This window comes from Dysidea avara, chromosome 9, assembly GCF_963678975.1.
Source record: "Dysidea avara chromosome 9, odDysAvar1.4, whole genome shotgun sequence".
NCBI classification, from domain to species: domain Eukaryota; kingdom Metazoa; phylum Porifera; class Demospongiae; order Dictyoceratida; family Dysideidae; genus Dysidea; species Dysidea avara.
Window position 1 is genome coordinate 308,419 of NC_089280.1, and position 15,028 is coordinate 323,446.

A 15,028-nucleotide genomic window follows, 5' to 3' on the forward strand; every position below is an offset into this window, starting at 1 on the left:
ACAACGACAGCCACGCCCTTCTTTGGTTTGCAAGAGGTTATAAGTTAAAGGTACTCGATGGCTACTAGAGTTGCCACTGATCTTACTCTCTATGGTGTGAATCCCACGGGAAAGGAAATTGGTCGCGGGGCTTATGGGAGAGTGTTTGAGGTCGACTATCAAGGAACTCTGTGCGCCGCAAAGGAGGTACACGCGTTATTATTACAATATTCACAGGCTGAAGAGTTTCTTAAGATCACAACCGACTTTCTTAACGAGTGTCAAATTTGGAGTACCATTCGTCACCCGTGTATCGTTCAATTTCTAGGTATAATATTTTACTTATCACGTGACCTCGTTACATATTATCATGCACCATAGGAGTGTACTATTCGGCATGTGACCAGTACAGATTACCTATTATGGTAATGGAGAAAATGCAATGCAGCCTGAGGGGTCTGGTGGAGAACTACAACAATATACCACTGAATGTCAAACTATCCATATTGGATGAAGTGTGCCTCGGTCTAAGGTACCTCCATAGTAGGAATCCACCAATCGTACACCGTGACCTCACCCCAAATAATATATTACTGGGAGGCCATCTTGAAACCAAGATCACTGACCTGGGTGTTGCTAAAGTGATGCAGACTGACAGTAAAATGACAATGACTAAAATCCCAGGAACACCAGATTTTATGCCACCTGAAGCACTAACCAAAAGGCCAGTCTATGGTCCACCATTAGACGTCTTCTCTTATGGAGGAGTGGCTATTAATGTTGTTACCAAGCAGTGGCCTGAACCAAGTGACCGAGAACAACTCAACCCTGACACTGATAAATGGGAAGTGATATCAGAGGTGACAAGACGTCAGAAGTACCTCAACATGTTTACTGGAGGGGCTGCAGATTTAGTGCCACTAGTGACATCATGCTTGAATGACAACCCCAAGAAACGTCCTTCAGTGATGGAGGTCTCATTGGAAATCAAGAGGGTAAAAGATGTATGCAGTCATCAGACTGGTCGTGATGGGATGAGTCCCATAGTATGGTGGGCTGAGGTATCTGGTCAGTCATCGTCTCAACAACAACAGGTTTGTGAAAGTTGTTATGTGTTAGTAGAATGAGAGCTAATAAGGTTTCTACACTATCATACAGTACAATATATAATACTGTATAATTATTAGGGATCATGGAGGTTTGGGTTTTTCTGGCCAAAATCACGTAAAAACCAGCTTCACAATACCATCCTGGCACCTTGGCATTATCGGTTAGGTATAACCAAGTCCAAAAGTGCCTTCGGTACAACCCTATATATATGCTAAGTGCTCCCAATATATTGCTACAATTTTTTTTACAAAATTTATTCAATGAAATTTTCTACCGATTGACTAACTGCCTGCCTGCTTGATGAGTTCAGACAAGCATAACTTGATAATGGCAGGGCTAAAGGCTTGATTTTTGGAGAGTATGCAGCTAGGCGCTCAAACATTTTATGGGGATCATAAAACATAGGTACCGTATTTCATTGTGCGGTTCTCTGGTAGTGCATTTTACAGGTGTGCAGATCACACAGGTGTCCTCATTTTCAAGTACATGCATTTTATAAGGTAGAACCTAATAGATCTAGAGATGGATAGCCGGCAGCACTGCAATACAGAGGTTAGCAGTGGTTAGGATTACTTGGGAGGTCCTGTCAAACCATCTTCTTTGTTTTGTCAGGTTATTTGTCTTGAATTTTTAGTCTAGGTTTTATCATATACCGACAGGAAAGCTGCATCAATGTAGGAATTTCCCTCCCATTGTATTCCCAGATAGTACAAAAGCATCAAAATAGGGGTGTGACCATGAGGCCAAAAAAATCCTAATTTGATGAAGCCAATACTAAAACTGTAATGTTGAAGTAATCTGTTTAATGATACATCTCTGAACGCTCAACAACTGTTTCAGAAAAAATCGGTCATGGTATTTTAATCCATGAACTATAGTGTACTGTTCATACCAATGCTTTTACCAATGACAATTTTTACCACACAAAGCAAAGCAAAACAAAGAGCCTACATCAAGCATGCAAAACACAACTATTACTGCCAGCACTGGGATGCCTGTACTTTCAAATCCTCCATGGGCAGGACTAGTAACCAGCAGGACTGTCCAGGTTTCACAAAGAGAAGTCATGCAACTCAAAGTTACACAATGACTCCAATCCTGCTAAATGAGATGAGGAGTTGGGCATTAGCTTCCCCAGGTACATAGCTGGATGGGTTGCTTCCCCAGTTGATTGACCAGGTCCACAATGTACAGCTGGGTAGACTGGAGTAATGTGAGTAAAGTTTCTTGCTCAAGGAACAACACCAAATTGGCATAACCGGGTATTGAACCTAGAACTTTGCAATTATTAGGCCGATGCTATAGCCACTTGGCTATGCTGCATACATACTGTATTTACCCGATTTGTGCTGCAACCCTCGAATAGTACCACAGTGTGGTACTATTCGAGGGTCTTTATGATTGTTTCTGAAAATTATTTTAATTGTACCACACCCTTGAATAGTACCACACTATACTTTAGTAATTACTCTTTACTATGCTCTCAAACCTTTAGTATTAATCTATATATTGTCCTGGTAAAACTTAAATGGCTGTCACATCATTGAAATTTCAGATATCAGTTAGTAAATTCACCATGTAGCATTAGACGTGTCATGGTTGTGCTACAAGGGCTTGAGTGAATAAAAGGTCTTGTATAGAAGAAGTAAGTAGCAACATGTTGTGATTGTTCTATAAAACTATAATATAGAATAGCTGTAGTAGTATCAGGTTTAAAATAATTAGTAGTGCACACTCGAATAATATCACAGTGCGGCACTATTCGAAGAGCTTTATCTTTATTTTTTGGCAAAAAATAATAGTACCCCTGGGGTGTAAATCGAGTAAATACAGTACACGTTTGTTATTGTAACTTTTGTTAGTGCTATTATTGTTAGAGCTTTATTTATTGGACACACAGACACACACACATGCACACACACACACACGGACAAACACATACACTACAAACACACACACACACACACACACACACTGGTACACACACAATGGGACACACACACTGGAACACACACACACCACATACAGACAGACATACACACACACTCACGCACGGATACATACACCCAACACACACACTACACGCACACGCACACACACTGCACACACTACACACCACATACAGACGAACATACACACGCACAAACACATACACTACACACACGCACTACACACACACACTACACACACACACAACACACACACCCACACACTACACACACGCACTACACACACACACACACTACACACACGCACTACACACACACACACACTACACACACACACACACCCACACACTACACACACACACTACACACACGCACTACACACACACACACTACACACACACACTACACACACACACTACACACGCGCACTACACACGTGCACTACACACACACACTACACACACACACACTACACATGTGCACTACACACACGCACTACGCACACGCACTACACACACCCCACACACACCCACCACACACACACACACACACACATGCACTACACACACACACTACACACACACACCCAACACACACACTACACACACACACACACACCCACCACACACACACGCACACACACATGCACTACACACACACACTACACACACACACCCAACACACACACTACACACACACACACACACCACACACACGCACTACACACACGCACTACACACACACACACGCGCACTACACACACACACGCACTACACACACACGCACTACACACACACACACACACGCACTACACACACACACGCACTACACACACACGCACTACACACACACACACAACACACACACCCACACACTACACACATGTACTACACACACACTACACACACGCACTACACACACACACACACTACACACTACACACACACCCACACACTACACACACATACTACACACACACTACACACACGCACTACACACACACTACACACACACACTACACACACACACTACACACGTGCACTACACACGTGCACTACACACACACACACACTACACACACACACACACTACACACACACTACACACACGCACTACACACACCCCACACACACACACACGCACTACACACACACACTACACACACACTACACACACCACACACACACGCACACACACGCACTACACACACACACTACACACACACGCGCACTACACACACACGCACTACACACACACACACACGCACTACACACACACACGCACTACACACACACACACACACGCACTACACACACACACGCACTATACACACACACACACGCACTACACACACACACACACACACGCACTACACACACACGCACCACACACACACACACACACACACACACACACACACACTACACACACACTAGGGGACACACACACTACACACACTTCACACACACATGTACACACACTACACACACACATGTACACACACTACGCACACACTACACCCAAAATTGAGGGTATATGAAGCATACCTTGTCCAGCAATACTATACCTTGTTAGTTGCTTGGCAAGTTGTAGCAGTTTAAAAAACTCATGAAACAGATTTTTTCTGCAGTTAATATCACTAGTAAAAAAGTGAGAGCTACCATACCAACAACGTATTTGTAAGAATACAGGACCTGGTCCCAGATTGATTTACTCTAATACAACAGTCACACATACATTCTAATATAGAAGTCAAGTAAAATACTAGTATATATACTCTACTGTTATAGAACAGTATTATAATTTCAAGATAGTTTCAAGAGCTAGAAGTGAGGTTGCTAGATTTGGCCAAAATACGTACTGACTTTGGGCATAGGAAATAATATGTCACTGGATTTTGGAAAAACGATCCAAATCGCACATTAGAAGTTTCCAGATAAACAGATTTAAAGAATTCAAGCCAGCATAACTCTCCAAGGATAGCAAGCACACATATGAAATTTACATAAAAGATGCATCAATCTGTTACCTTTCAGACCACTTCCAGTACTTGTAGCTGCTTGTAGAGTTTCCTGCCAAATAAGATAGAAAATCTGAGCAGTTGGATGAGTGAAGTAGTATTACGAGTACTCACAATGGGGTGGAGGTGGCAGGGTGGGCAAGGGTTAGAACTCAAAATGGAGGCAGACCACGATTGGAGTCCAGAGACGAGATTACAGTGCTGTGCTGGCTCCTTAGTGGTTGATATGTAGCAAACTCCACAGAAAAAAAATCTGGCCAACATTATCAGGCTGTCCACCAGTAAACCACATGGCTCTAGCCAAGCCAGGTCCTTCACAAGGCCTAAAACCGCCACTCGAGCTCTACACACCACCCAGAAAACACGTCTGTTGAAACCAGCCTCAAGTAGTTTGAGTGGTACTGAGTGTCAAAACTACTAGTACAATAGTGTAGCTATCCACTGGAGGTGTAAGTTTGATTTTGCCTGATGTACGATTTGGATCGGTTTTGTAAAATCTGGTCATATATATAAACTTTGCTTTTCAATGACAGTCATAACAATACAATTATGGAGAGAACATTTTCTTCTGACAACTACAGTCACTATCCAAGTCATGATTGAACATCTTAGTCCATCTCCATTAAGTGCACACCACAGATACACCTCAATCAACATGATGATGACTTAATGCTACATCATCTCCTTACTGACACTCCTCTACTTGTTGACACAACCACAACCTATACAACATCAAATATAATACACAATAATTATCCACTGATGCATTCATTAATAATTACACACAAAACACAACACTACTTTGTGTGGTATTTGTATAGTACCAGTTTATTGTATACTACACCAACACATACACTTGTAATATAGTTAAAATTAAAAGCCACGATAACAGCTGTTTGGTGTACAACTGGTGGAGCTTAACTGTAACCGGATTTATCTGGCACGATCGTATAAAACACGCACTGAGTGCAATTCCAACATGCTAGCACTTCTGTTGTGTGTTTCATAATACGATGCGCTAACCCTGAAGCGGGTACACCCACAGAGGTCCTGTTTCTGGGATAACCGGATAGTTCGCGCACTATTGCGGGTTTATTACATAACCCGGTAAAACTTTTCTCTCAAAAATAGTGCTATTTTGTTTATATTTGAGTTGATAGTAATGTTCTGAACAAAGATACATCACTGTAGATAGGCTAAGACAACCGACAAGTAGCTGTGGATGGTTTTCAGACATGTGGCGTGATTCAATTGTGTGCATATACGCATGCATGACACTGGATTTGTGATAAAACTCAAAGAAACCAGCCATGAAGATGATGATTCAGTAAGGAAACAATATAAAATAGTTTCTTGCACTGTAACACTCATTTGTAGATAGTTTATTAGTGGCCTCCTGTTTCTCAAGGCTGCTTTTAGCGTATTTTGTAGTTTTGTTGTCTTATAATTACTTTGTGGTTTTATTTACGTAAATAAAAACAACCCTATTTACATACATAAAAACAACCCAGTCGAGATTGGTCGTCCACAGTGTTTACGTAGAAGTATAGTAACCAAGTGGTTTAGTGTACAGTGAGACTTATACAGCATGATTCGGTGTGCCTTGTAAAGTGCACTGGGAAATTCAGCCGTGAAAGGGTTTTAAAGCACCCAGACTGGGTTTACAATTGTTGAAGTGCTGATCTTCAGTTCATTGGTCTGACTGTACTTCCAAACTTTTGCTGCACTATCACGTCCATAATAATTTTATTATACTAAACTGTTCACTGGCTTTATATTATTATGTGTAATATGGGCATGAGAGCTTGCCTGATATGTATGTCCTCCACACATGTCAAACATATCAGGTAAAATCCCAATACCCTGTGTTACAGCTAATAGGTAACACATCCCAGGATGATAGCCTCCACAGGGTGATCATAGCTGAACTCTCTACTAGAGCTGAAATGGATAGTAATTTTAGATATCCAGATATCCTGAATAGATTTTATCCGGATGTCCTACGGATGTTGATTGCATAATCAAAAATCTTTATTAAAAGAAACTTGTCTTTTATTTCAAAACAAACCTGTCAATCAACTTATACCACACACTTGTTACAGTTTATAATGAACATCACTTTAAGTTTTGTTTTTAAAAAGTTAACATGTCAGTGTTTTCTGGTTTCAGGCTGCTCCTAAGGTTACTAACAGCTCCTAAGGTTACTAACAATCAAACCTGTTCAGCAGTGGAAAAGATTCTTTCTGATGGAATCAAAGTTACAGGTACACACAACAGTTTACGGGCTACTTCTGCTATTACAGGAAACTGCTCTTGGTTCGATCTCCACCATAATAATGCACATTCATCATGGTGGTGTAGCTGTGGTTATCTTTTAAATCATTCAAGTTCAACCTTTCCTAACTTGTCTTCGTGTGTAGAGCATGTAGAGTTAGTAGAAGTTCCCAATAAAAATGACATAGCTGTTTCCTTCTCATCTTTCTTCTTTTTGCATTTGGCTCTTCTGTTCGTTCTCTAATAGACCTTGTAGTCATCTCAGCTTCACAACTCTCTTCAATTATTGCTATCTTTTCCAACAAAACTTTCTTATCTTCTACCCTCTCTTCACTCTTCATAAAGTCCAAATCTTTGTATACAACTGCTGCTGCAAGAATTGCTATGTTTTCAGGATCAAAGAAAAGCGATTTTCTAGTTGTGATATCAGTTTCTTTAAACCTTTTAATGGTTGGCAGATCAGTGGTATCAGCCTTCAGGTGACAGTTTATCAGTCCATGAATAACTGGATAGATCAATAATGATGATACATTTTGCTCTACAGACAAAGCTTTTGTAGCTACCTGTAGAGCCTTAAGTGCTACCAGTAATTGTGAAGGCATGCAGGTCCCATTGGTCAGATGTTAGATCCAAGTATCTTTTATCAGGTGGTGTTACTTTATACTCATGAATTACTCCATACACAGCCCATCATTGTTCAGCTAGTCACTCATACATAAAGTAGGTAGAGACTTCTTGTAGGAGACTGTGCTGAGGAAGGTTCAGTGCTCCCTGTTGTTCATGTAGTAGTGTCATTACCACAACACTGTGCTTGAAGTGTGCAACATTTTTTTACAAACTCCAGTTAACCTACTAATGCTGTGTATCTCTAACCCAGCATTGACTGCAAGCTGAAGTGTGTGTCCAAAACATGGTAAACCACCCCAATCTTCAACCAAATCGAGCACCATGTTGGATGCATTGTCATGCACCACAGCAACCACCTTATTGTCGATATTCCAATCCTTTGCTATTTCTCTCAAACTTTGAGCAATGTGAACACCAGTATGTAGTTCTGTCATTTCAAGAGTTACCAACACTTTACTGTCTAGCATTCAGTTTTCAGTAAGAAAGTGGACAGTAACTGTGTTGTAAACTTGAACTGTTCTACTTGTCCAGATATCAGTTGTCAATGTTACGCTAGGAGTACTTTCAAGATCACTGGATAGCTCTTCCTTAATGGCATGAAACATTTTACAACAAATAGATGTAATATGTGTGTGTGATGGCACTACATATACAGGCTCAATGTAGTTCATTAGTTGCTTGAACTCAGCATCTTTGACCACTCGTAAAGGCCACAAATCAAGTGCAACAAAAGTGGCAACTCTCTCAGTTATAGCAGCTGCCCGTTGTGTACTATAAGTTCGTAAGGTGCCATGATCCAGAACACTTTGTTTTGGTTGTTGTTTCTTCTTATCAGCCTCACTGTTCACTAATCACTCGTATTCTAGTGGATGCTTTGCCTGTAGATGACTCTTTAAATTACTCGTGCCTCCTCCGTCAGAAAGTTGTATATCACATAACTTGTAGGGTATCTTTTTCTTCGAAGCACTTTCGTCACTGTCTCCCTCCTCACAGTCTATAGTCTCATCAAAGTATTCCCAAACATCACTTCTTCACTTGTGAGTATTGGCCAGTGTACGTTTCTGTGACAATTCTGTGACAATTTATTGGGCATTACGTAATATCCATTTTATTTTTTCAGTCTATCCGGATGCCAAATACTATCCATATATCCGATAGCTAGGATATCCGTTTCAGCTCTACTCTCTACAGGGTAACTTTTAACGTAGCTGAACTCTCTACAGGATGACTTGTAATGTAGCTGAACTCTCTACAGGGTAACTTTTAATGTAGCTGAACTCTCTACAGGGTGACTTGTAATGTAACCAAACTCTCTACAGGGTGACTTCTAATGTAGCTCAACAGTCTACAGGGTGACTTGTAACGAAGGGTGACTTGTAATGAAGGGTGACTTGTAATGAAGGGTGACTTGTAACGAAGGGTGACTTGTAACGAAGGGTGACTTGTAATGAAGGATGACTTGTTACACAGCTAAACTCTTGAGCTGAAGTGTCTACTAAATGACTTGTAATACAGATAAACTTTCTACAGGGTGACTTGATGTAGCTACACCCCCTACTGAGTGACTAGTAATGTAGATGAAATCCCCATACAGGGCAACTTGTATCAGCTGAATTCTATACAGGGAGATTTGTCACATAGATGCACTCACCACTGGATGATTAATCTACTTACATTACAATTTTCAGCTTAGCGGTGTGTCTGGTAGGAGTAACAAAAATAGTATTGATTTATTTATGAAACTAGATTGTGTCTGTTACTACTGGTTGGCTTTTACATAACCTCATGACCATTCTTCCTAACTACAAAAGTTATGTACTACATTTAGTTACTTCATGTACTGGCTGATTTTCAAGTAATTTCATCAAGCTGTTTATCCTGTAGGCACAACAAATCACTTTTGGGTTTTTAAAAATACTAGTAAGATTGTAAATGTGTTTTTACTGCCTCCAAAATAAAGTACAGCAACAAAATTACACATAACATTACCCAGAAAATAGCCTCAATTTTCCCTGACGACGATGAGGCAGTATTGGTTAGGTAAAACTAAGCCCAAACAAGCTTTCAGATCAACCCAAAATGCTTTCAACAAGTTGCTACGGAATTTTAAGAATTTTTTATTATACAGAATTTTCTACTGATTGCCTGACTGACTGACTGCCTGATGCCTTTAGACAAGCGTAACTTGATAATGGCTAAGGCTACGGGCTTGATTTTTTCACTGTTCGACATCGCTTCAGCCCGAGAGGTGCTTTTAGGCATACTGCAGTACGTACAATGGATTCTTCATGGACTTACCAGTATCCTCCTTTGTGTCCCATTCATCTTTGCTGACAGCAAAAAGTATCGATTTGGTAGTAGCACGTGATTGCTGGCTTCCCTTCGTTGCAAAAATCATCTGTATTTTTCATAGTGGTTACTTCGATTGCAGAGGTGTTTTTAAAACAGTTTTTGATTCGTACTGCTGTGTAATGGCTTGAACACAGCCAACAACAAAGCGTAATGGATACTTCACTTTTCAGACAATATAGCTGGGGCACACGGTGCCATTTCAAATGCAGTATGCGTCACCAATCTTAGTAATACTATTTACAAAAAAGTTAACAAACAAGTATTTCAAAAAAATTGGAATTTATAATTAGAGTAGGGACCATAACACAATGATAAAAAGTACTAAAACAAGTTGGAGTAGTCCATGATATTAAATCACAGTAAAACAATAAGTATTATATCCCTACTGTGCATTTCCATTATGGTATCTTGAGCACAGTAGGGATATAACACTTCTTATTGCTTTACTGTGATTTAATATCGTGCACTACTCCAGCTTGTTTCAGTACTTTTTATCGATGTGCTATGGTGCCCACTCTAGTTGAAAATTCAATTTTTTTTTGAAATACTTGTTGTATTAAGCACAACTATGAAATTTTAAGACATTACATCTTATCTGATGTGTACTATCAACAGGAGAATCATCTGTACATTGTTACTATACAGGTGACTTCACTGACCACCCAACTGGAGGAGATGACAATAAATAATGAGGAGCTGAGGGGAGAGAATGGTGTTCTCGAGACTGAAAATGATGGCCTCAAGGTGGAGAATAATGGCCTCAAGGTAGAGGTTGATGGCCTCAAGGTAGAGGTTGATGGCCTCAAGGTGGAGAATAATGGCCTCAAGGTGGAGAATAATGGCCTCAAGGTAGAGGTTGATGGCCTCAAGGTGGAGAATAATGGCCTCAAGGTAGAGGTTGATGGCCTCAAGGTGGAGAATAATGGCCTCAAGGTAGAGGTTGATGGCCTCAAGGTGGAGAATAATGGCCTCAAGGTAGAGGTTGATGGCCTCAAGGTGGAGAATAATGGCCTCAAGGTGGAGAATAATGGCTACAAAGAGGAGAATGCACAACTGAAGGCAGAGAATCAACGTTTGAAGGTCAGTAGACACAGGTTAATGATATAAGGAATGTTTGTTGTTTTTTTAGCACAGTATAAACCATTACATGAAGCTACTGCTATATCATTGTTCTTATAACAATAACACTAGAACTGGTACCTGGCCCCACCTGGCCCCCTTTACTACATGTACTGTAATACACAAATCATAAAATACATCATAGTATATGACATGTATTTCCAGTCTACTACTATAACAGGGTTGAAACTGGGTCAGTATATTGATGAGCTGGATGACCCACTGACCAAGACAGTTATCCAAGTCAGATCCAGTGATGTAGTAACCTGTTTTAGTAAAAACAGAGACGTGTGCCAAGAGCTACATTTTAAGTATTCCACTAGTTTATCAAATTCACAGTAGAGTTTGACGGTATTAAGAAATTAGTAGTCGTATTGATACTACAAAAATATCACGGTATACCGGTATATCGTTCTTATCAAAGAGGTAAGTAAGTTCAGGTTACAAGTCAACTACAATACTTGAAATAAAGGTAAAAATCATACAAGTTTCAAAAAGCTTGCATTTCTTGCAAGTCAGCTATAATAACAATGTTATAGCATGGTAAGTTGTAAAAGTTCTACTTAAGGTTTCTAGCTAAAAACACCAACATGTTTACTTTGTCAGGTTTCAGCAACGTGCGCTTCTTCGAAACTATGTTTCCTGAGCAGCTGAAAATCCTCTCCGATGTAGAACTACTTGCACAAATGCAAAGGTATTTTTGTGCAAGCTTTGACAGTGTAGGGAGGACTACTTGGTGAACCTTCCATCACTGCTTGCCTTGTTTTGGTCACTGCTTACACCTTGCAGTGGTTAATTCAACTAAGGATGATTCAAGAGTTCAGCGTACAGTTGGGTTGTGTAGGAAACTTGTGTCCATGTTCTCACATAGCTGGAAGAAAAAACGCAATTTGAATAAGGCACAATCAGATCTTGGCTTACCTCAACACTCTTTAGTTACAGATTGTGTAACTCGATGGGGATCTCAACTCAGCATGACTGGGAGAATTCTCGAGCAGGAAGCCTGTATAAGGCAAGTGTTAGCTACTGATCGTAAAAATACCCACCTCATACCAACATGGCAAGACTTGGATGTCCTTGAATCAATGCAAGCAGCTCTTGGGCCACTTAAGGATTTTACCGATATGCTTTCGGGTGAAATGAAGGTCACTGTGTCTGCAATCAAACCAGTTCTACACATTTTAAAAACAAAAGCTTTAAAGTTATGTGATGGTGATACTAATCTAACCAAAAGCATTAAAGGTAAAATTTGGGATCACCTGCAGAACAAATATGATGATGTGGATGTTAATGAGCTGTTAAATGTGCGCACTTACCTTAACCCTAGATTTAAATCAATGTACATTGAAGATGGTGTGAGTGTTACTTTGGTAATCGATTGCTTGGCCCGAGAAGGTGTTGAAATCATAGAAGAGCAGACAAGTCAACCAGCCAGTGGTACTGGTAGTACACCACCAATAGCCACAGAAGTTTCTGAGTGCACATCGTCAACATCTAACTCCTCCAACCTCACAAAGAAACGTAAACTGTCTTCTTGGTTGAAGGAAGCAGCTGAAACTCAAGTACCACCTGGTGAACCTTTGACAGCAGAACAGAAAGCCAAGAAAGAATTAGAAGAGTACGAACGATTGCCATTACTGGATTCAGAGCTAGTCTACTTGTAGCAGCACATGTGATGTTACTGCCATTATCTGTTGTTATGCAGACCTGGCGATCCATCTCAAGCTTCCATTGGGTCAGTGTCTCAGTCATTACCTCACAAAGATTGTCGGCAGTGTGATCTTTTTGCACAAATAATGTTTGTAGACATTTTGTCTGTAGAATCCAATTATCATCAATGAAATGAATTGAGTAACTTAAGTAAGGTTCCATAATATCGCTGGCAACCTGCTCCCTGGTTTTCTCATACAGAGCAGGGATTGCTGTGCCAGACATGTACTTTGCAGAAGGTATATCATACCTGGGATCAAGAGTTGCTATGAAGCGCTGAAATCCATCCTTTTCTGTTGTGCAGATAGGAAACATTTCTTTCGAAATACAATATGTCAGGGAGTCCGTAATTTCACACCATCGTCGTGAGGTCCTCTCATTTTTCTGAGCTTTATTTTAAAATTCTAGGATAGATGACTGGACTTGGGCAGATGAACACGCACGTGTACTCTTGTCATTTTCCTTTGCTTTTGCCTTTTGTAATTGGAGTACTTGCGTGTACTGTGCGGGGTGATGAACCCTCAAATGCGAGAGTAGATAGAAGTATTTCCACCACTAGCCCGCACATTACTGTGGCATCGACGGCAAACAGCTACATCACTATCTACCACCCTCCCTTCACCATCGACACGTTGTCCAAAGTGGTCCCACACTGGAGAAATGGCTTTCTTCTTCGGCACTAAAGCACTGACAGACTCAGTAGAATCAGTAGAATCGGCCATTTTTGCCACGAAAAATGTGCTGACACGATGACACGTGATCCAGAGCATGCGTGGTATGTCGGTATTGCAATTAGTAATACCAGTGGGCTTCAGGTATCGAAAATCACTAAATATACCGGTATACCGCCGAACTCTAATAAACAGGTAGCTATCATACAGTGTGATAGTACTGTATATTAGGGATCTGGGTACTTCTTGCCAAAAATATCACCAGCCTCACAATACCTTCATGGCACCTTAGCAGTATTGGTTAGGTATAACTAAGCCCAACATACCTTATTGTTAATGTGACCCAAAATACTTCCAAAAATGTTACTACAAAATATTTATTTTGTGAAATTTTCTGCTTACCTACTGACTGACTTTCCTGACTGACTGACCGATGCCTTCAGACAAGTGTAACTTGATGATGGTGAAGGCCACAGACTGGCCTGCTACAATGTCAATACAACTACCATCAGTTAGAGGGTGAAGTTCCCATCTAGCCAGACTGTCAAAATGAGCAGAGGTGTTGGTAAGCACACCTCAACATTATATAACACACTTCAAATATGTCACCCTTGATAGAGTTGTTATCCAATGTTACAGTACACCGAAGTTTGTGTTTTCACTATGAAACAATATTTTCAAGAGTTGTATAGGTACACAATTAGGGTGTATTATTTTACAAACCTTTAGTATGTTAGACTACAATACAGGTCAGGGACATATTTCTGGCATTCCACAAACCCCTCTAAAAATTTTAGTAACTTGTGAGCAACACCAGAGAGAAGATTTGGCAGAAGTATTTCACTCTGTGTTCATCTGATGAATTCATCCAACAGTGGAAGAGGTTTTATTTCAGGCTGAATTACCTACTACCCTGTTTTATTTCAACATTTAACTGAATTATTATTCTGGTTACTGGTTAAAGAAAGTTACCAAGTTAATAAGAGCCACAATTCAGATGAAGATGTTTCTATGACGAATGATGAGAAAAATGTCTTATGATATGTAGCAGGTTACGTATGTCGTCACTTACGCAAGAAGACTGAGAGGTCTAGGCACCCTCTTAAAGAAGAATTAGTCCTTTGCCTAATGGATTTGGTGAAAGATGATAGTGGTGATGCTGATGAAGATGTAGGTACTGCAGAAGAATGGACCAACATAATTGATAGAGGAGGATA

At 40.4% G+C, this 15,028-nt stretch overlaps 3 protein-coding genes and 1 long non-coding RNA gene across 11 annotated transcripts in view; 2 read left to right on the forward strand and 2 right to left on the reverse strand.

Annotated features, from left to right (window-relative positions):
• Nucleotides 1-15,028, forward strand: part of LOC136265768 (ankyrin repeat and SAM domain-containing protein 3-like) — a 76,708-nt gene that overhangs the window by 26,310 nt on the left and 35,370 nt on the right. The window lies entirely within an intron of this gene.
• The window catches only part of LOC136265766 (probable serine/threonine-protein kinase kinX), a 22,451-nt gene continuing 7,423 nt past the window's right edge, over nt 1-15,028 (forward strand). For 2 of the 7 annotated variants that reach the window (XM_066060681.1, XM_066060684.1), the window contains exons 1-4: nt 1-307; nt 361-1,073; nt 10,957-11,181; nt 11,329-11,391. In XM_066060681.1, the coding sequence (XP_065916753.1) occupies nt 58-307; nt 361-1,073; nt 10,957-11,181; nt 11,329-11,391 (1,251 nt within the window). In that variant the 5' untranslated portion in view covers nt 1-57. Of the gene's footprint in view, nt 308-360; nt 1,074-10,956; nt 11,392-15,028 lie in introns of all 7 variants that reach the window. The other 5 variants (XM_066060682.1, XM_066060685.1, XM_066060679.1 and 2 more) reach the window with 3 other exon arrangements.
• Nucleotides 5,560-15,028, reverse strand: part of LOC136265770 (uncharacterized) — a 12,181-nt gene continuing 2,712 nt past the window's right edge. For both annotated transcript variants that reach the window (XM_066060693.1, XM_066060692.1), the window contains exon 5: nt 5,560-5,780. In XM_066060693.1, coding sequence (XP_065916765.1) covers nt 5,758-5,780 — 23 coding nt within the window. In that variant the 3' untranslated portion in view covers nt 5,560-5,757. The remainder of the gene's footprint in view (nt 5,781-15,028) is intronic.
• Nucleotides 12,190-13,073, reverse strand: LOC136267238 (uncharacterized). The gene is made up of 5 exons (XR_010706595.1): nt 12,747-13,073; nt 12,659-12,689; nt 12,484-12,602; nt 12,352-12,433; nt 12,190-12,301 (listed from the first exon to the last, which is right to left on the reverse strand). It is a non-coding gene; the product is annotated as an uncharacterized lncRNA (long non-coding RNA).